Source organism: Brachycentrus maculatus, unplaced genomic scaffold, assembly GCF_059751285.1.
Source record: "Brachycentrus maculatus isolate JH-2025_06_01 unplaced genomic scaffold, ASM5975128v1 h1tg000365l, whole genome shotgun sequence".
In the NCBI taxonomy this organism is placed as follows: domain Eukaryota; kingdom Metazoa; phylum Arthropoda; class Insecta; order Trichoptera; family Brachycentridae; genus Brachycentrus; species Brachycentrus maculatus.
The window spans coordinates 448,432-470,132 of NW_028281114.1; the positions used below are offsets into that span (position 1 = coordinate 448,432).

General features: G+C 31.0%; 1 protein-coding gene across 1 annotated transcript; it reads right to left on the minus strand.

Annotated features, from left to right (window-relative positions):
• Nucleotides 1-5,903: 5,903 nt before the first annotated feature.
• LOC148303518 (lysosomal acid glucosylceramidase-like) lies at nucleotides 5,904-19,271 on the minus strand. The gene is made up of 12 exons (XM_088269843.1): nucleotides 19,196-19,271; nucleotides 18,626-18,762; nucleotides 18,230-18,335; nucleotides 16,028-16,154; nucleotides 14,030-14,186; nucleotides 12,458-12,615; nucleotides 11,794-11,917; nucleotides 11,372-11,488; nucleotides 10,334-10,478; nucleotides 9,641-9,720; nucleotides 6,781-7,058; nucleotides 5,904-6,124 (listed from the first exon to the last, which is right to left on the minus strand). Exons 1-12 carry the CDS (start codon nucleotides 19,260-19,262, stop codon nucleotides 6,025-6,027), a joined length of 1,596 nt encoding a protein of 531 aa, XP_088125969.1. The 5' UTR covers nucleotides 19,263-19,271; the 3' UTR covers nucleotides 5,904-6,024.
• Nucleotides 19,272-21,701: the final 2,430 nt, after the last annotated feature.

Genomic DNA, 21,701 nt, shown 5'->3' on the forward strand with positions numbered 1-21,701 from the left:
GGAGAGTTATCCATAGCAAGGCTATAAAATCCATTTGAGTTGGTCCAATGTTCGAAGACGACTACACCAGGATAAATAACTAAATAAATGTGAATTAGTAGGTGTATTAATTGAGTAAGTTAGTATATAAATGTCTCTCCAAGTTTATAAAAGTGGTATTATGAGTATTTCATAACCATACCAAAAAGTTATCAATGTTTTAATGTCCAAAATATATGTCGCCTACTTTCAAAATCTGCCAGATCCATGTAAGTTGATTTTACAAAAAAATGCAAAATTCTCCGGGTAACATTTATGTTTCAAAGATTTGTCTATTATTATTTAGATTAAATATAATGATAAAGTTAATTTTCCCATTTTATTGATTTTTTTTTCACTTATTAAAAAAGACACAAACTGATATGAACATCACCTTAATTTTTGACCTGTCCCCGCTCTCTGATTGGCCGATATGGGTCAGAAGGCAAGTTTCATGAATTTAGCGGAATTGGAAATACAATACTGTTTTTAAGTATATTTTAGCAGGGTTTTCAAGTATATAAATATTTTAAACAATAAAACCCACAATTGGCATTCCGATAGAGAATTTATTTTAAAATCTTATAAAATTGGATCTGGTGGATTTTGAAATTAGGCGACACATATCGCTCACTCCTTTCAAGAACGTCATAAATAAAAAAAACTTGATTTTTCAGGAGAACGTTTTTAAAGTTAAAAATATAACACAATATATTAAAAATAAATATCAAGCCGCGTATTGAACTTTTTACTGTGCAACAGATCTTTTTAGGTAAAACCTGAAGGTTTTTTCTCCATTTGAAAAATATTTAGTTTATTAAAAAAAAAATTAAACAATACTTTTTTTTCAAAACGCAAAAAAAACATTTTCTGCCCTGTAGCGGGTAAATATTAATTAAAAAATATGCCTCTTTTGCACAATATATATCAAGCCACTTATTGAACTTTTTACTGTGCAACAGATCTTTTTAGGTAAAACCTGATGGTTTTTTCGCCATTTGAAAAATATTTAGTTTATTTAAAAAAATAATTAAACAATACCTTTTTTTCAAAATGCAAAAACAACATTTTCGGCCCTGTAGCGGGCAAATATTGAGTTAAAAATATGCCTCTTTATGTTTTGAATATTGAAAGCATTAACTTTGTGGATCATATTGATATATTATTTCGAGAAATAAAAATACTTTGTGTTCTGATCCACTCACATTTGTGAATGTGAGTGTATCAGAACACAAAGTATTTTTATTTCTCGAAATAATATATATGCCTCCTTTGCTGGGATAAAGTACATTTTCTAGACATTCCCAAAACATGCACAACTGAAAATTGACAATTTTTGATTTATGACGTTCTGGAAAGGAGTGAGCGATATAATACATTCATTTACTAATATACAAATTAGACTGCGCTTTGCGTTATTTCACTTCGTTTTTTTTTCGAAGTTGCGTCGTTACTGAATTAAGACTCATTTTTGCTGTGCGTCGTTGTTTTTTTATTATTATTATTTAGAGAATATTTTTTTTTAATTTTCTGAAAGGAACTTTCTTACTACAACGCAAATCGAGTCTTAGTGTATATAAATATTATTGCCCTATAAATATTTATATATTCTAATTTATGTTCATAATCTTGTTTTTTTTGCTTGTGATGTTATTTTACGTATAAAATATTTAAAATCCAAGATCATTTGGCCAATCAACAAAAAATATCAATGAGAATTTATTTTCATATTTTTTTTGACATCTTATCAAAGATGAAGAAGAATATGGAAGTCTGGGCATTTACGGGGCTGACGACCGTCATAGGCCGGTTTAAGTGATCACTTTACACACGTTTAACATTCACCAATTCTACCCATTATTGACAACCACACTAATCAATTCTTGGAAGCTCTATTCAATTTGAACCAATTTAGAAACCTTGTTCTTGAATCACTACAACTTCACTAGAGACATCTATTGGTGAGATGAAAAGAAGCTTTTTAATGAGCAGAAACTCTCTTATTAGTATGTGAGGTCCAAATCCTGAATTATAATCACACACATTCTCTTTGGCCTCTTCTCTCTAATAAATAAAATTTCTTGTGGAGACTGCAATAAAAAAAAATGGCCAAACTGTGAGAAACTTAAAATAAGGAATCAAAGAACATGGTCCATGGTCTTACTAGTAATCATTTTTCTGGGTTCGCGAATCACTTAATGGAAACTAACTACTCATTTGACTCACACACACTCAAATAAATACACTCAGTCACATACAAAGGGCAACTCATGAACATTTTAGAAAATTTAATAATACTTAAAAAAATCAAACTGATATAACATTAATTTATAATATTTCTTCTTCTGCTTCTTCTGCTTGGTGTAGGCCTTGTGCCCTGTTTTTAATGTTGATTCCCAGCTGTCAATCCATCTCTTTGGTGGTCTGCCTGGGAGTCATCTACCTTGGGGTAAACCGTGCAGTGCAATCTGAGGGAGTCTGGATTTAAAATAATAATGAAATTTTGTGACATTGATATTTTTTGTTGATTGGATAAGTTAGTATACATCATTATTCATTAAAATAAGTATACATTATGTGCATAATCTTTTTTTCTTTTTTGCGTATGACATTATACGATAATATTTTACATTTTACGATCCAAAAAGTTATGGCGAATCATCAAAAAATATAATGTCACAAAATTTCATACATATTATATATATATATATATATATATATATATATATATATATATATATATATATATATATATATATATATATATATATATATATTTATATATATATATTTATATATATATATATATATGTAAATATATATATATATATATATATATATATATATATATATATATATATATATATATATATATATATATATATATATATATATATATATATATATATATATATATATATATATATATATATATATATATATATATATATATATATATATATATATATATATATATATATATATATATATATATATTTATATATATATATATATACATATATATATATATATATATATACATATATATATATATATATATATATATATATATATATATATATATATATATATATATATATATATATATATATATATATTTTTTAAACTTTAAAAACGTTCTCCTGAAAAATCAAGTATTTTGATTTATGACGTTCTTGAAAGGAATGAGCGACATGTAAACTGTTTTAATATGTACAAAACGATCTCCTGAAAAATCTAGTTTTTGATATGTGACGTTCTTGAAAGGAGTGAGCGATATAAATTCACGATTATCAACATTTCATCTACGAGAATGGCGCTAAATAAGTTATTTACGATTTAAATATAAAAATAAAACACATGTTTAAACCACATTTGAGTTTATTTATGTAAACACGACTAGTTTCGAGAACTACAGATGTTCTCACCATACAAACTTAAAATACAAACTTATGCTTATTTGGTTAGATCTCGTCGATAGTTTTTGATTTAGCTTGATACGAAATTCCTTCTACGAAAGTCTTTCTTCATAAATCACATCGCTTAATAGCATAAACGAGAACATGAGTCCATTTCTCTGTTTACAAACAGTTTAAGTGTGTCTTTATTCTTGTTCACAAAACCAGAGTTGTGAACACTCAAAATGTTATGAATAAAATAACTGTTAAGGTTTTCTCCAAAATAATACATTTCTATTATTTATTGATTCGGCATTAACTTTCTAAACTGCAGCCATCTCAGGATGCCTGAAAAATGCTATATGGAAAAACCCTGAGATGAAGATCGGCAGCAAGATCAAGACATACAAAACTTGTGTCCGACCCATCATGACGTATGGAATCGAAAGTAGAGCAGACACCGCTGCCACAAAAAACGCGCTTAGAGTGTCAGAAATGAAGACTCTGAGAAGCATAACAGGCAAGAGTCTTCGAGATAGATTGAGAAATGCCAAGATCAGGGAAATATGCGAGATCGAAGATGTCGTTAGGTGGGGAAGGCAACGAAGAAGACAATGGTATGTGCATGTGAGGAGAATGGAACCATCCAGACTCCCCCACATCGCATTGTACGGCCAACCCCATGGTAGACGACTCCCGGGCAGACCACCAAAGAGATGGGCCGATAGCTGGGAATCGACGTCGCAGGAGGCTAATCCCTCTTAAAAACAGGCCGTAAGGCCTATAATAAGAAGAAGAAGAAGAAGCATTAACTTTGTGGAATGACATGTTGATTTTTTTTTCAAATTAAACACTTGAATATACTACTTTAAGGGGTTTTATTTATATATACGACTAGTTTCGAAAACTTACAGATGTTTTCATCTTCTGGTACAAATTAAAACTACATATATTTAAATAAAACTCATTAAAGTAGTGTATCAAGTGTTTAATTAAAAAAATAAAACAATACATTTCCATTATAAATGATTTTCAGTAATCTGGAATTCTAGCTTGTAAAATTGTTACGTTTTGGTGCGATTTAATGATTTCATATTGGTTTAACACAGGATTGGTCACAACATTAATTAAGATTATTATAGATAATATACTGTAGTAAAAAGAACAGATTTGCATTTAAAATATTTTTTGTGCACAGTTGGAACTGTAACTTTTTGGTGACGACCTCCACAACTGGTCAAATTATAAGGGACATAAAAAAATTCATATAATGTTTTCATGCGTATCTCAAGTTTGCGAATTTAATCCAAGATTTGGACCTTACATACAAATAGAAAAAGAGTCTTTGCTTAGTAAAAGTTTTCTCTATTCTCCAACATATATGTCGGTAGAGAACTCACATGAACTGTGTCACGAATTTGATCAATATATCTGTGGGTTCCAAAAATTGAGCAGCGTGGTTGTCAATCATGGGTAGAATTGGTGAATGTTACACATGTGTAAAGTGATCACATAAACCAGCATGTGACCGTCTATATTCTTCTTCATCTATATTGAGATATCGAAAAAAGTATGTCGGAATTGTTTGGTAGTTAAAAACAATCTTCTGATGAGTCTAAGAGAACTAGGCATTCATACATTACACCATGCATAGAATATTGTATTTAGCACCTCACTATTTTGAAAAACATCCTTAGTGCATGTCAGGCCATAGCCTTTAGTGCATGTTGTTCAGCAATCCTTAGTGCACGTTGGTCCTCGGGTTGACGATTATTATTTTGTGTACTTATTAGAGTGTGAATAGTGCTTTAGTAGTCACATGTAGTATTATTAGCATGGTGATGTAGTAATTATCCTGACAAAGAGACTGAGTAACTGAGTAAACTGAGTAAAATTAAAATAATTTTAGTAAAAAAAAAGTTTAAAAAAAAACAATGTATATGTGTATTATTATATTATATAATTAAAGAAAACACTTCGTTTTTTACCACTTGAGTTTTATAAATAAAAAAACTCACTCTCATAAATTAAAATTATTACACCTTGTTCCATATAAAGGCCAAATTATGAATTATCTTGAAAATTTAGAAATACAAAAAAACCTGAATTCTAATAATAATTTATTAAATAATATAGTGTTTCAAAATTCTTCGCCATTGCTTTCAATTTTTCCTTTGTTTTCAAACTCCGTTCCTTGACTAACCCCTTCCCCTTACTTTCCCCTCTCCTTATTTATAGAAAAATTTTATATTTTATATTTTAGTTACTATACAGACCTGAATGATGGAAGTTTAACTTCTGAAACATGTAGTCTATAATAAAACTCAAGTGGTAAAAAACGAAGTGTTTTCTTTAATTATTGTAACATGTCTTACCACAAAGTTAATTATATTATAATTATTATCACAACAAAAATAATTATATTATATTATAACAATAATCGCCACCTATCCTAATATTATATTAGGGTAGGTGGTGATACTGACACGACACAGAAATACACAAAAAGAGGTAAATTATAACTCAGTAATATTATACAATCGGTGACAATAATACAATTTTTGTATAGCTTCTTTAGTCTTTTACAGTTTTTATTTTCTCTTTTTTATTACCAATAGATCAGAGAGTGAATGCTTCTTGCAGAAAGTTCAATTGTAATTTTCCCTTTATCTTTTTCTTGTACTGTCAGTTTTTGGTCGATTTCATTACTGTAATAAAAAAAATCAAACATGAAACATAGAATGTATCGCCGTTAATTCCAAATCTATTTTTTTTTTGTTTTTCAAATACTAAAGGGTGACAACTATTTAAATTTAACAAAAAATTTATCATCGAGATTCTCAAACGATTTTTCTATTCCAAAATGCAACACCAAGCAATTTCACCAAAACTTCAAATATTTGGCAATCAAACATTTCAATAAACTCCCTAAAGAAATAAAAAAAATAGATGATAAAAAAATCCTTAAGAAAAAAATTAAAGCTCTATACATTTAAATCTTGAAAAAATATACAAAAAAAAACTATTATATCTTTTATTATATAACATTAAACCACGAGTGTAAGTCCCTTTCCAAGCACAAGAGCACAGACTCTTTTATGGAGAGGCACAGCGAATCGAAATATAAAAGTTCTCCATATGTATAAATGATTCAAATGTATTATGTTATAAATAAAAATGTAAATATATTAAATGAATAAAAAAAAAAATTATATATGCAATCTTTTCGTCCCTAGAAAACATACTTCCCTTAGAGAGATTGCATTTTGACCGCATTATTTTTTTCTATTTAACCAGACTGAGCACAACGCAGCAGACAGCAATGTGTAGCGGGGTACAGCTAGTACAAAAAAGATTAACTTACGGGTTATAATAGATGACGACGATTCCGCCATCTGGTCTCAAGAAAGCCGCAGAATTTAAAGATCCCCCTGTGGTTTTTACTTCAACTCTTTGAGATCCTCTGGGTACAAACTTGGTCACGTGTCCGAAGGCATAGAAAGCTGGCTGCTTCAGGAACTCATCCTCATCAGGCAAGGCTATCATAGGAGCGTCTGAATAGTACTTCATCCAATTTGGTCCTCCGTGTCGATTTAACACCATGTTCCAGTCTATCCACCCCACGTACCAATTATTCAGATTCTTGAGATGAAAATAATGTTAAAAACCTTTTAAATATTTATTTGTTAACTATATATTGATGTCTATATGTCCGTCTCCGTGGTGTAATGGTCAGCGTGTTTAGCTACCGTGCTGGAGGTCCCAGGTTCGATTCCCAGGGGAGGGTGAAAATAAATATTAGTGATTTTACACTGCAATATTTATTTAATATTACCCTGGACTGGTTCCTGAAGCGCAAGAGTGATCACCTTGCCTTCATGTATTCAATTCAATTCAATTCAATTTATTCAATTCAATTTATTCAACAAAAAAATAATATATACATAAACAATATTCATGTATGTAATGATTAAGATAACACTGTGTCAATTCGATGCAGTACCCTATGCACCATTGGGTGCGGATAAGGGTTATAAGTAATTTATCGACGTGCCCTACGTAAAGTGCTCTTACTACATTTTTGTCAATTTTGAGATGTTTGGTGTATGTTACCAACTGACCGCTATCTACAAATATAAACAAACAATTTTTTTTTTAAAAATAAATTACTCCTAGTTTTCAGGCGTATAAGACGGTATTTACATGAAATTTACGAAACGAACTGAACTCCTAAAACGCTAACTACTTAATTTTGACAAACCATAAAGTTTTAAAATGATTTCATACATTATTTTATAGTGTTTTTAAATGAATAAAACTATTCGTTTGATAATGCCCTAACAAGGCGAAACAATTGTCAATTGTATATATATATATATATATATATATATATATATATATATATATATATATATATATATATATATATATATATATATATATATATATATATATATATATATATATATATATATATATATATATATATATGTATATATATATATATGTATATATATATATATATATATATATATATATATATATATATATATATATATATATATATATATATATATATTTATGTGTTTTTTGTTAATAAAATACAACTTAGTAGACTCAAAAAATCTGTGTTTGATTTAAAATTAATACATGAATAATACTAGTTTAGAATTTCAGATAAAACCGTTAATTAATAAAAGAGAATACGTCGAAAAATTTTTCTAAGCTCTCTCTCTCCTGTAAAGTTTAGATAGAGATAAAGATTTGCAGATAGAGTACTTTACGTAGGGGCCGTCGATATCATAGTCATACAGGAGAAAGTGACCGAGTGCATTTTGTGATTATTGACTATTGACTATTTGAAATCTTACTAGCTTAATATTGCCCTGAAAAAATCCCAAAGCAATTTAAAACATGGAAGTATAATATATTGATTTGTTAAAATTGACTAACTGCATTGATGTTTATTTTCATGCCAAGCAAAAGTGACTTAAATGGCCCTCCTGAACATTTTACGTTTTGTTAGTTGGTTTTGTTAGTTAGTCACTTTCTCCTGTACGACTATGATATGTACATACATATAAATACATATACTGTATACATACAAAATTATAAACATAATCAATTTTTTTTTGCACCAAGCCACCTTGTCTGTCTTGTCGGTGGAGTTTTTATTGTTTTTATCTATTTTAATTTAATGTACAGAAAAAAATAGAAAAATAGAAACTATTTCACAATTTTCATAGAATAAACTCTTGATCATTTACCCATTCCTTAATTTCCCTTAGTTCTATATATTTTGACCTCTTACCTCCGTCGGCAACAAATTTAAAATGTTTGTAACTATATTATATTGAAGTGTGCTACTCCCATATTTATTGTTAATTCTTGGGACTATCAAACCTTCGTTGTGAGTAAATCGTGTATCATGGTTGTGTACTAGAAGATTTTAATATTTTTTCTAGTTTGTTGTTCAACGATGATACTTATCCACAATATTCCACTTACCAGAAGTAACTTTATATGTTTATATTGTATATCAAAAACTTCTCCAAAAACTTGTTCATAAGTCTGGATTTCTCCACGCACAAGTTGTTTGTACATTTTTGACATCTCAACACAGGTGTGGGAGAATTTACACAAAACAAAACATCATTCTACCCATGATGATTTTTTGTGTAACTTATACCATTTATTTTAATCACAAAATTTTGACATTTGAAGATTTACAAAACTTGTGTCCGACCCATCATAACGTATGGAATCGAAAGTAGAGCGGACACCGTTGCTACAAAAAACGTGCTTAGAGTGTCAGAAATGAAGACTCTAAGAAGCATATCAAGCAAGAGTCTTCGAGATAGAATAAGAAACGCCAGGATCAGGGAAATATGCGAGATCGAAGATGTCGTTAGGTGGGGAAGGCAACGAAGGAGACAACGGTATAAGCATGTGAGGAGAATGGAACCATCCAGACTCCCCCACATCGCACTGTACGGCCAACCCCATGGTAGACGACTTCCGGGCAGACCACCAAAGAGATGGATCGATGGCTGGGAATCGACATCGCAGGAGGCTAATCCCTCTTAAAAACAGGCCATTTTGAGTGAGTCCAAATATTTGTTCACAAATCTGGGTTTCTCCAATTGGGAGTTATTTAAATAAAAGAAAATAAATAAATAAATAAATAAAAAATGATATTTTTTTTGTGAATATGTATTACTTACATTCAAAATACTTTGAAGATACTTTATCGCTCGATCCCAGTTCCCAAGAATTACCTTTTCCATTTTTCCGATACCGACACCTTAAAAATAAGAATAAAAAGTTTAATACCTATACCCTAAAAAAAAGGGTAAAAAAGTTTAAATGGTTGGGTAATATATTTAAAACTAAACACGGTTATTGTATTAAATTCTACTTTTATATACATATATATATGGTAATATGTGACGAGTTTCGTCTTATTAAGACATTGTCAAACACTCTATTGTGTTTGATAATGTCTTAATAAGACGAAACGCGTCATATATTATCATATATCGCTCACTCTTTTCAAGAACGTTATAAATCAAAAATTGTCAATTTTCAGCTGTGCATGTTTTCGGAGTGCCTAGAAAACTTACTATATCCCAGCAAAAGAGGCATATTTTTAACTTAATATTTACCCGCTACAGGGCAGAAAGTGTTGTTTTTGCATTTTGAAGAAAAGGTGTTGTTTAATTATTTTTTGAAACATGCTAAATCTTTTTCAAATGCAGAAAAAACCTTAAGGTTTTACCTAAAATCATCTGTTGCCTGGGAGGAAGCCAAGGAGATAGCGCGTGACAGAGTGACTTGGCTTGGAGACGTCTCGTGTTGGCCATATGCTCCACCTAGGGAGCGAACATGGAAAGAAGAAGAAATGAAAAATATCTCACCTATACCCGATTCGGTTCCAATAAGATATTTGGAGGGTAATAATTCTCGAGTGATGTCGAGAACACTAGAACTTATAAACCTATCAGCGTACGAATGTATTCCTATGCCGTCTATGTACTCCATAGCTCTTTTATTCGACGCCATCTGAGGACATGAATTATAATATTCAGATAGGTTTATTGTAGTTAGGTTAGGTTAGAGAAGCTCAAACGCATACAGCGATCCATGAAAAGATCCATGCTTGGTTTAAGCCTGAATGATAAAGTAAGAAATGAAGAAATCGGGAATAGAACCAAAATAGAGGATATCATGGATCGCGTGGCAAGACTCAAGTGGCAATGGGCGAGACATATTGCAAGACCTTAATTTTTTTTTAAATGGAGACCTTAGGAGAAAAAAAAGAGGTGTCAACCTTGTCATTATCAGGGTACAACATGTACATGTTTAACTCTGATGATGACAGGTTATTGTTGAAACCGGTTGGAGAATAAAAAGTATCAATAAAAAGTGGTTAAAAACAAGGTTGTTTTATTTTATAAAATTTATGAAATGTGCCACAAAGTATCTGCAAAAACATTCAAGATAGAAAAAGGTTTTTTTTTGCTAAAACAATTTTTGGTTGCATACAAGATGTGGACCCAAGGAAGACTAAGATTTGTGAACAAGTACATATTTAGACACATTAAAATTATTTTTAAAGTTTTCTCGTTAAGTGTGACCTTACATTACTAAAATGAAGAACTAGTAAACATTTTGATTACTGGAGGTCCTCACCAAAAACTTACATTTCCAATATTGCACAAAAATCTTTTAAACACAAATTTGTTCTGCTTACTGTTCTATTGAAATCTTACGAAATCGAAAAGTTGTGACAAAACGTGACCAATCTTGTGTTAAACCAATATGAAATCATTAAATCGCACCAAAACGGAACAATTTAACAAGCTAGAATTCCTGATAACGTAAAATAATTTATAATGGAAATGTAACGTTTTGGAGAGGACCTTCACAAATATAAAAACGAATCACATATTTACCAATCTCATCCACCAAGGAAGACTAGTCCTTAAATCATCCAGACCTATAATATGTACGTTGGAAAATTCAGGGTTGTTCTTGATAGTGGGACCAAAGCTTTGCTCCAACCATTTAGCCTGTAATATTTAATACTCATATATTATTTCAATTAACATTTGAAAATAATCCAATTTATGTAATAAAATTATACTTAAAACCCTAAACTTAGCTTAAATGTGATTATTATTACTATACAAAACTTAAATTATTTGAAAATAAAAGAGTTCATGCATTCGTGGAAGTCTGGGTGTAACCGACATCAATAGTAATGTGGAGGAAAGGCAATTGGGATGGTATGGGCACATAGGACGTAGAGAACCAGTTGGACATACCCAAAATGTAGTAACCTAAAAGAACATGTATGTTAACAAAATATACTAACTTGCTCCAGAGGCAACCATCCTAAAGAATTAATGAAAACAACTGCCACTATTCCAAGCATGGGTTCATTTCCTGTTGAAACGCCCCAAATATTTACTCCATTCTTTTTGTATTCTTGCAGAAATCTGAAAAAACGTACATACTTATCTAAATGAGATGGTTTGGGCATGCGATGCAGTCGAAAGGCCATCACTCAGATGAATGAGCGGCAAAACAAGGCATGACAGATGTTCGAATAGTGAAATAAGGAAAAAACACAAGGCTGAGATAAGGATTATCAATCAAATTAACAACGGCGTGTTGAGATGGTTTGGGCATGCGATTCGAACGAGTGAAGAAAGAACTTATTTTGACTCTATGCTGAATACAAATTCTCTAGTTCTTCGGCCACATTGCTCGTAGACCACCAGACAATCTGGAGAGGCTCATCATAACCGGAGGCCTAGAAAGGCGGAGAGCTAGAGGCAGATCTCAAACCCAATGGACCGATCGGATGAAAGATATCACAGGGCTAAATATATAAAAGATAAAGGCTGCACAATGCAGGGACCAATGGTAGTGTTGTCCGAGTTTCCAGAGGAAGCCAGGAGGAGGGTCACCATCCTCAGCAATGAGGGTAACGACTGAAGAAGAAGAATTTTCGAGTAGAGATGAATTAATCTCACTTGATGTGGTAGTCAGTATAGGTCTGCCAGTATTTCTTCTTGAGGGTTCCCGGGCCGCTAATTTGGCCCTTCTTCATCCAACCCGGAGGACTCCATACTGACGCTAGAACCTGAACCTCATCAGTCGCCAACTCTTGTGCTCTTTTCATGAGTGGTATCTGCAACAAAACAACAATTTAAACTAGTTGAATTCAATTCAATTTATTTATTTATAATTAACATACACATTACAAACTTATTTAAAGCATATACATTAAAATACATTTAAATCGAAAATATGCAAGAATACTACTGCTAAAGGTCTAGAAGAATCCCGCTTCGGAAAACTCCTTCAGACACATGGAGCAGATCTTGGAGCAGATGAATATCCAATGAGATATTGTTCAACATAGCGGTAGCTCTTCCTACAGGCATAACCATGGGTAGGTTGGTCCTGTGAATAGGAATATGAAACAATCTATGCCGACGCTGTTTAGGTAACTATCGGGAACATACAGACCAATGCTCGGGATAATTTCAGGATTATCAATCATACCGCGCAACAATCGATAACAATGCGTAATTAAATACACATTCCTTACCCTGCCAAGCCAAGCATACCCTGGAGAAACTCGGTCGGGTAGAGCCAAAGATAATAGCCATACTCTCTCAGTTTTACAACAACCACAAACTTAGAGACTCTTTCCATCTGTATATGAGGTCTGAATCCTGGATTATATTCATACATACGAGAAACGCTTGAAAACATGCTTTCCGATTTATTTTAGCTTATAATTTGACCAGTTAATTTATTTACAAACTTTTGAGTATTTTTTAATATTATTTATTTAAGTATTTGTCTGCCTCCGTAGTGTAATGGTCAGCACGCTCGGCTACCGTTCTGGAGGTCCCGGGTTCGATTACCAAGGGGGGTAATATTACCATGGACTGGTACCTGAAGCGGAGGGCTGATCACCTTTCCTTCATGTGTAAAAACGATCAAGATAGCACTGTGTTTATATGACACAGTGCCCTATGCACCATTTGGGTGCGGATAAGGATTTTATTATTATTATTATTATTTATTTAAACTTTATTTACAGAAAAAAAATAAGTACATTGGTGGGCTTATTGCTAAAAAGTAATATCTTCCAACCAACCAAAAACAGACTAGTGATATTGAGCAAAACGTTTGATACCATATATAGCTGTTTGCAATCAGAGGGTAGATAGTACTTGAACGTTAAAAACAACATTCAAGTACTATCTACCCTCTGATTTATTAATTTTTACAAAATTACAAATTGATGAGAATAAGGAAGGCAAAGGAAAAAAGGAGTTTAGGGAAGGAGTAAGACGGAAAAATTAAGGGAGTTTAACTACAAATCTGGATTATCTCTTAAATTTCACATTGAGTTATATTTCACATTGAATGCCCAGACTTCCATATTCTTCTTCATCTTTATTGAGATGTCAAAAGAATAATATAAAACAATAAAGCCTAATTCGAGATAATCCAGATTTTTTGTAAACATTCAAAATGTTAAAGAAAGGTTAAATTGGTTGGGAAAAAAGAGTAAATAAAACCGTTACTTTAAAATTGAAGTCCTCCATTTCAAGGGCGAAGTTTGTAAGGTTCACGTCATCAGCTGGTTCCATATTGTAAGTGTATATCCGCGTAGAGTAATCTGTGCCGCCTATGGGTACCCTGCCCATATTGTACTCTATACCTTTCTCGCTAAAGTATGACCTGTAACATTATACTACGTTTAACCTTCTCCTCCAGGTGAAATGTATTTACTGTAACTTGACTTAAAAATGAGAATATTGATATAAATTATTATAGATAATGGGCTCAGAATTTTTGTATTCCTTCGTAATCTAATTATGTAAAATATGAAAGTATTATTATATAAAGTTATTCATTTGTAGCGATGGAAATAAATAATTTGTGGAAAAATCGGGGATAAAATCACCAATACACAAACGTTTCTCAGCATATATGTACGTGAGTGCCGTTCTTCGTGTATACACGTATGTTGTAGCATGTTTACTGTGCCAGTAGTGCGCAGATCGTATTAAGGTTATACTTATATTTTATTATTAGATTAAAACGAATATTTTTAGCTTTTCCACTTTTTTTATTTGACCAGCGACCGGGTTTCGTCGTTACCGACATCATCAGACTGGTGAGAGGCTATACAAATTGTTATGTTATATATAAAAGAAGGCAGGAGTTGATAACCATGATTTGATATAATTTTATTGAGGTTTTATTGAAAATTATATCAAATCATGGTTATCAACTCCTGCCTTCTTTTATATATAACATAACAATTTGTATAGCCTCTCAACAGTCTGATGATGTCGGTAACGACGAAACCCGGTTGCTGGTCAAATAAAAAAGTGGAAAAGCTAAAAATATTCGTTTTAATCTAATAATAAATTAAAAATGCAATTCCATCACGAAGTGTCAGTGGATAATATAAAAGTTATACTTATACTTAACACAGCATTTCGTCGTAACGTAACATCGTAACGTCGTTCGCGGCAAGCATCTGACACCTTACGACAAAATGACTCCGGTCAGTCCCCACACAGTCAGTGTTGCTACGCTAACTATTACAGCTAGTTGCAATGTATTTTTTTCTCATTTTCAGATACTTACCAGAGCTAACATTATATTTTAACTTTAACTATGGTCAATAAAAGCTACATTTAGGAATATTCACATTTTTCCCATTTTAAATCACATTTCCATATGGTGTACAAAATACATATCACCGGTGCACGCGGTTTTTAGCACCATAAGTGAAAGGTAAATCATGTAATATGACAATTCTGAAAAATATAACTTATGTAAGAAATTCATTTTATTTATTGTTTCGGCATTCACTTTATGGTAAAAACTGATTAAATAAAAAAACACTTGTTGTTTTTACTACATAAGTATTTTAAACACTGAATTATTTTATCGCTTTGTATCGCTCTCTTGTGCGTCACTCTCTCGTGCTCCACTCCAACTCCATCGGAAATAAAGCTCTCTTTCTCTTTTTCTCAACGTTTTATCTTTCATCTCTCTCTTGTAACGAAATGTGCCTTATAAAACGTTGCGCGTCCTTAAAATTTCACTCTCCCTTCACTCTTTCTTTCACTGTCGTCCAATTTTATCGATTTTCAAATCGCCGCACAAGTTATATTTCAAAATGCTCCAATAAAATGTGTACTTTTAAAACATGCGTTTACATGAATCAACTAAGAGGTGGTATTTTACAAGTATTTCAATTCTATATTTAAATGCTAGAAAATGTGGATCTTCCTTGATTAATATTCAAAGGAAGACCAAAGAATTCTTGGATGCTGCAGAAAGAAAACATGATTCAAAGTCATGGCCTAGGTGACGTTGTATATGATAGAAGGACTTACAAACCTGAGGATGAGGAGATCTGACCTCAGCAGTCTACAAAGACGATAAGTTGAATGGAGCCAGGAAAAAGAGTATTTAAAAGTTGGCAAATCTCAAAGTTACCTTTAACTGTGTGAATGTTCTATGTCAACTAATATTCAAAGTTTTTTTTTTGTAATATTTACCGAAGAATATTTTCCTGAGCACCTTCAGTCAACATCTTCAAATTGATGCCTGTTGAATCGGTGAATGACCCACCGAAACCTCTAATTGTTTGGAAGGTTTTCGTTCTGTCTATCTCTATAACCGAATCTGAAAACAAATCATTACACTTCTAAATAACATTTTTTATTTATTGATTTGGCGTTTAATTTGTAGAGCTCCATTTTAATTTATGTATTAATTTTAAATCAAACACAGATTTTTTGAGTCTACTAAGTTGTATTTTATTGACAAAAACACATAAAAAATTATATTGTGACAATTGTTTATATTGTGACAATTATCAAACGAATGTTTAATGTCAAACATTCGTTTATATAATCAAACATTCGCTTGATAATGCCCTAACAAGGCGAAACAATTGTCACAATATAACTTTTTATGTGTTTTTGTTAATAAAATACAACTTTGTACACTCAAAAAATCCGTGTTTGATTCAAAATTAATACATAACATTTTTTATTTAGGAATTTACACGGCTTACAACTTTTCAAAGGCTGGTTTGAGTAATAACTTTATACGGATGTAACATTCACCATTCTACCTATGATTGAGACCGCACTACTAAATTTTCGGATGTTATATTTATGCTTCATTTGAAAAACATCTATTTATTTATTTATTGACTTGGCGTTTAATTTGTAGAACTCCATTTTAATTTATGTATTAATTTTAAATCAAACACAGATTTTTTGAGTCTACTAAGTTGTATTTTATTAACAAAAAACACATAAAAAATTAAACTGTGACAACTGTTTCGCCTTGTTAGGGCATTATCAAACGAATGTGAAGTAGTCAATTTGATCTTCACATTCGTTTGATAATGCCCTAACAAGGCGAAACAATTGTCACAATATAATTTTTTATGTGTTTTTTGTTAATAAAATACAACTTACTAGACTCAAAAAATCTGTGTTTGATTTAAAATTAATACATAAATGAAAAACATCTCGTCATTCATTCATTCCTTCATTCGAAAAGCATCTTTGGTAAGGAATAACCCGCAAAGCCTCTATCAGAGGCTTCTCTGCAGGTAGGATAGTAAGGATAGGGAAGGTAAATGTGAAATATACATCACAAACACCCTAACCAATTGAAATAAATCTTTCTTGGTTTTATTTTGCACTTGGCGGGAATCGAACCTGCGACGCCAGTTTCGAAGTAGAGCGTCTACCCAATTACGCCTGTCGAATTTAGTTTGTATTTTGTTAGCAGAAACCTTCATGAAATGTATGTAAGATTCCTCTCAAATTATTGTACATACTTGGAGACGCCTGAAAATATCAAATTGTCCTTGTCCTGACGAAGAGACGGGTACGTCTCGAAACCGGTAGACGTAAAAATCTCGGTGAGTGGTTATATACTAATTTTATTAACATTTTTGTAAAAAAATAAATAAGTAAAAATGACTAACCACAAAGTAAATGCTTTAAATATTAATAATATTGAGAATATGAAAATATCAGTTTCAATTTTAATTTAACTTATATTTTGACCAGTTATTCACAATATCTTCTAAGTTAAATTTGATAAATGTAGCCAAACTCAGGATTTGTGAACAAGGATTTGGAAACATAAAATAATAAAAAAATAAAACCCTTATCCGCACCCCAATGGTGCATAGGGCACTGCGTCATATAAACGCAGTGTTATCTTGATCGTTTACACATGAAGGAAAGGTGATCAGCCCTCCGCTTCAGGTACCAGTCCAGGGTAATATTGAATAAATATGACAGTGAAAAAATCACTTATATTTATTTTACCCCCCTTGGGAATCGAACCCGGGACCTCCAGAACGGTAGCCGAGCGTGCTGACCATTACACTACGGAGGCGGACGTATTTGGAAACAATGTGTATATTATCATTATTTAATAAAGAATAGAAGGTAATTGGACTTACTGGCTCTGTTGAGAGAATTCGAGAACCGTTCACCTATGGATTTTATTTGCCAGTTGTATCTATTATGTGATTTGGAAATTCCGAAAAATAATTACTAACAAGACCGCTACGATGTTCTTTAATCCTAATAAATAAATTTATTTCTTTAAATTTCTCGCGGTTTGATCCATCTTGAAAGTATTTTTAATATTAGAAAGCTTCATGAATTGTATCTAAAAAATCACCCGAAGCATTAGAAAAAAAAATAATAGGTAAGACGACTTACTGGCAGTGTCAAGAGAATTCAAGAACCATGCAGCTTTAGATATTATTTTCCAAGTAGTTTTTAAAGGTTCCATTACTCCCGTTGTTTTGTTGAAACGAAGACCTTCCTGAAACCAAATTGACATTCAATTCAATAAAGATTAAATAATACAAATACTGCATTGCATTCGTGTGCAATGTTTAGTTTCCTGTAATTAGTAAAACCACTTGAAATACCTCATCACAGTAGGTGGCGTTACAGACACGGACAATGGAAGAACACATAAAGATTATCTTACCTCACTAGAAACGTAAAGAACGTAGTTTCCTGGAGACAGTGGAACCACTCGAGATACCTCATCACAGTAGGTGGCGTTACAGACACAGACAATGGAAGAACACATAAAGATTATCTTACCTCACTAGAAACGTAAAGAACGTAGTTTCCTGGAGACAGTGGAACCACTCGGGATACCTCATCACAGTAGGTGGCGTTACAGACACAGACAACGGAAGAATGATTATACCTTCTTGGTATGCACGGTTTATCTTGAGCTAAAATTCAAATAAAATATATCGTACTTCTGTGCCATGATACTTTAACTAGCAGATGAAATGGAAATACCCATGGAAACAAATAAGACATGGTTATACCCCATCTTCTGTATTCCCATTTAAAGAGATTTCTATCTTGAAAGTAATATTTAGTTTTATTTTGTTAAACTTTATAAAATGAAGCAGCTTTGTTTTTAACCACTTTTTTATGGGTACATTTTCTCCAACCGGTTTCGACTAGAAACTTGTCATCATCAGGGTTAAGTATGTACATATTTGACCCTAATGGTATTTATTACACAAAGTAAAGGATGAATGATAGGAAGAGTGTTAAAAACAAAGTGTCTTTTAAATGTGCCACAAAGTATCAGCGAAAAACATTCAAGAAAGTATAATAATATATTTAAAACAAAAATAAAAATTGTCAACGTACCACTTATTTTGATAACAGCACACGAGCATGATAGGGCAATCATCCATAGCAAGGCCATAAAATCCATTTTCGAAGTTCGAAGATGTTCCAATGTTCGAAGACGAGGATAAATAAATTAATAAATGTGAATTCATTGAGTATGTAATTTTTTTGCATATATTATTCTGTATTATTTTACATATCGCTCACTCCTTTCAACAACGTCATATAACAAGAATCATTAATTTTTAGTTGTGTTTTAATGAAAAATTAAATTTAAAAAAGAATTGATATTACCAAAAACTTGCTGCCTAATCAATTTATTGGGTGAATTCAGTAGCGTGATCATATATTTATTTATTTTATCATTGTAAGATCTCAGCAAGTTTCACATATCGTTGTCATACAGGAGAATGTGACCAAGTGCATTTTTTACAAAAACGTGATCATTGACTATTTGATATCTTACTAGCTTAGTATTGCCCTGAAAAAATCCCAAAGGATTTTAAACTTGGAAGTATAATATATTGACTTCTTAAAAATGACTAACTGCATTCATGTTTATTTTCTTGCCAAGCAAAAGTGACTCAAATGGCCCTTCTGAATATATAACGTTTTGTTAGTTGGTCACTTTCTTCTGTACGACTACAATATATTGGACCAATGAATGTCAGATTACTGCAGATCATCATATTATGCATTTTTAATATATATAAAATACGAACTTGTGGATAGAACTATTCTGTTTGTTAAAGTGATAATTTAACTAATCCCGCAATACATCATACTGTATCAAAAGGGTTTCACATTGCACTGTGCATAGTTAAACCCTTCCCTTACGGTGCTAAAAAACTTCCGCGCAATGGTGATATCGCTCACTCGTTTCAAGAACGTCATTAATAAAAAATTGTCAATTTTCAGTTGTGCATGTTTTCGGAATGCCCATAAAATGTACTATATCCCACCTAAAGCGGCATTATTTTTACTTAATATTTACCCAATACTGGGCAGAAAGTGTTGTTTTTTACATTTTGAAGAAAAGGTATTTTGAATATTTTTTTTAAATATACTAAAGACTGCACACACTTATCCTTGTACTGTTATGGCGACCTTTTGAATAAACCGATTGCATCCTAATTACGAGTTGTTATTACCGATACCCGACCCCCCCCGTAACAGATGTAACAAAACGCACGGCCCAACTAACTTCAACTAACTTAGACTGTTTTTTTAATAGATTTATATTATCCACTGACACTTCGTGATGGAATTGCATTTTTAATTTATTATTAGATTAAAACCAATATTTTTAGCTTTTCCACTTTTTTAAAAAAAGTGGAAAAGCTAAAAATATTGGTTTTAATCTAATAATAAATTAACTTAGACTGTTGTCAAAATGAACATAAGTGGAGTATCGCTGGAAGTGACTACAGTACTTTGCATTATTTCTACACTTTTATAATATTTGTTTGTATTTTTATAAAGATCATATCATTTTACAACTATGTGAATGAAAATAAATGAATAACTCATTTTTTTTCCATTTCTTGACATGTGCCACTTTCATAATTATGGGCACATATCGCTCACTCCTTTCAAGAACGTCATAAATCAAAAAACTTTACTTTTCAGGAGAACGTTTTTAATGTTTAAAAATATAATACAATGTATTTAAAATAAATATCAAGCCATTTCTTGAACTTTTTACTGTGCAACAGATCTTTTCAGGTAAAACCTGAATGCTTTTTCTCCATTTGAAAAATATTTAGTAAATTCAAAAAAATTATTAAACAATACCTTTTCTTCAAAATGCAAAAACAACACTTTCTGCCCTGTAGCGGGTAAATATTACATTAAAAATATGCCGCTTTTGCTGGGATATAGTACATTTTCTGGGCATTCTGAAAACATGCACAACTGAAAATTGACGATTTTTGATTTATGACGTTCTTGAAAGGAGTGAGCGATATATGTATTTCATAATCCAAGATCATGAGGCGAATCAACAAAAAATATCAATGTCGCAAAATTTTATTATAAATGTTTATATAAATATGTATATATTTATGTATTTATATATATATATATATATATATATATATATATATATATATATATATATATATATATATATATATATATATATATATATATATATATATATATATATATATATATATATATATATATATATATATATATATATATATATATATATATATATATATATATATATATATATATATATATATATATATATATATATATATATATATATATATATATATATATATATATATATATATATATATATATATATATATATATATATATATATATATATATATATATATATATATATATATATATATATATATATATATATATATATATATATATATATATAAATATATATATAAACCCATTTTGTAACATTGTTCTTGAATCACAAGAGCTTCACAAGAGACATTTATTGGTGAGATAAAAATAAGCTTTTTATTGAGCAGAAACTCTTTTATTAGTATGT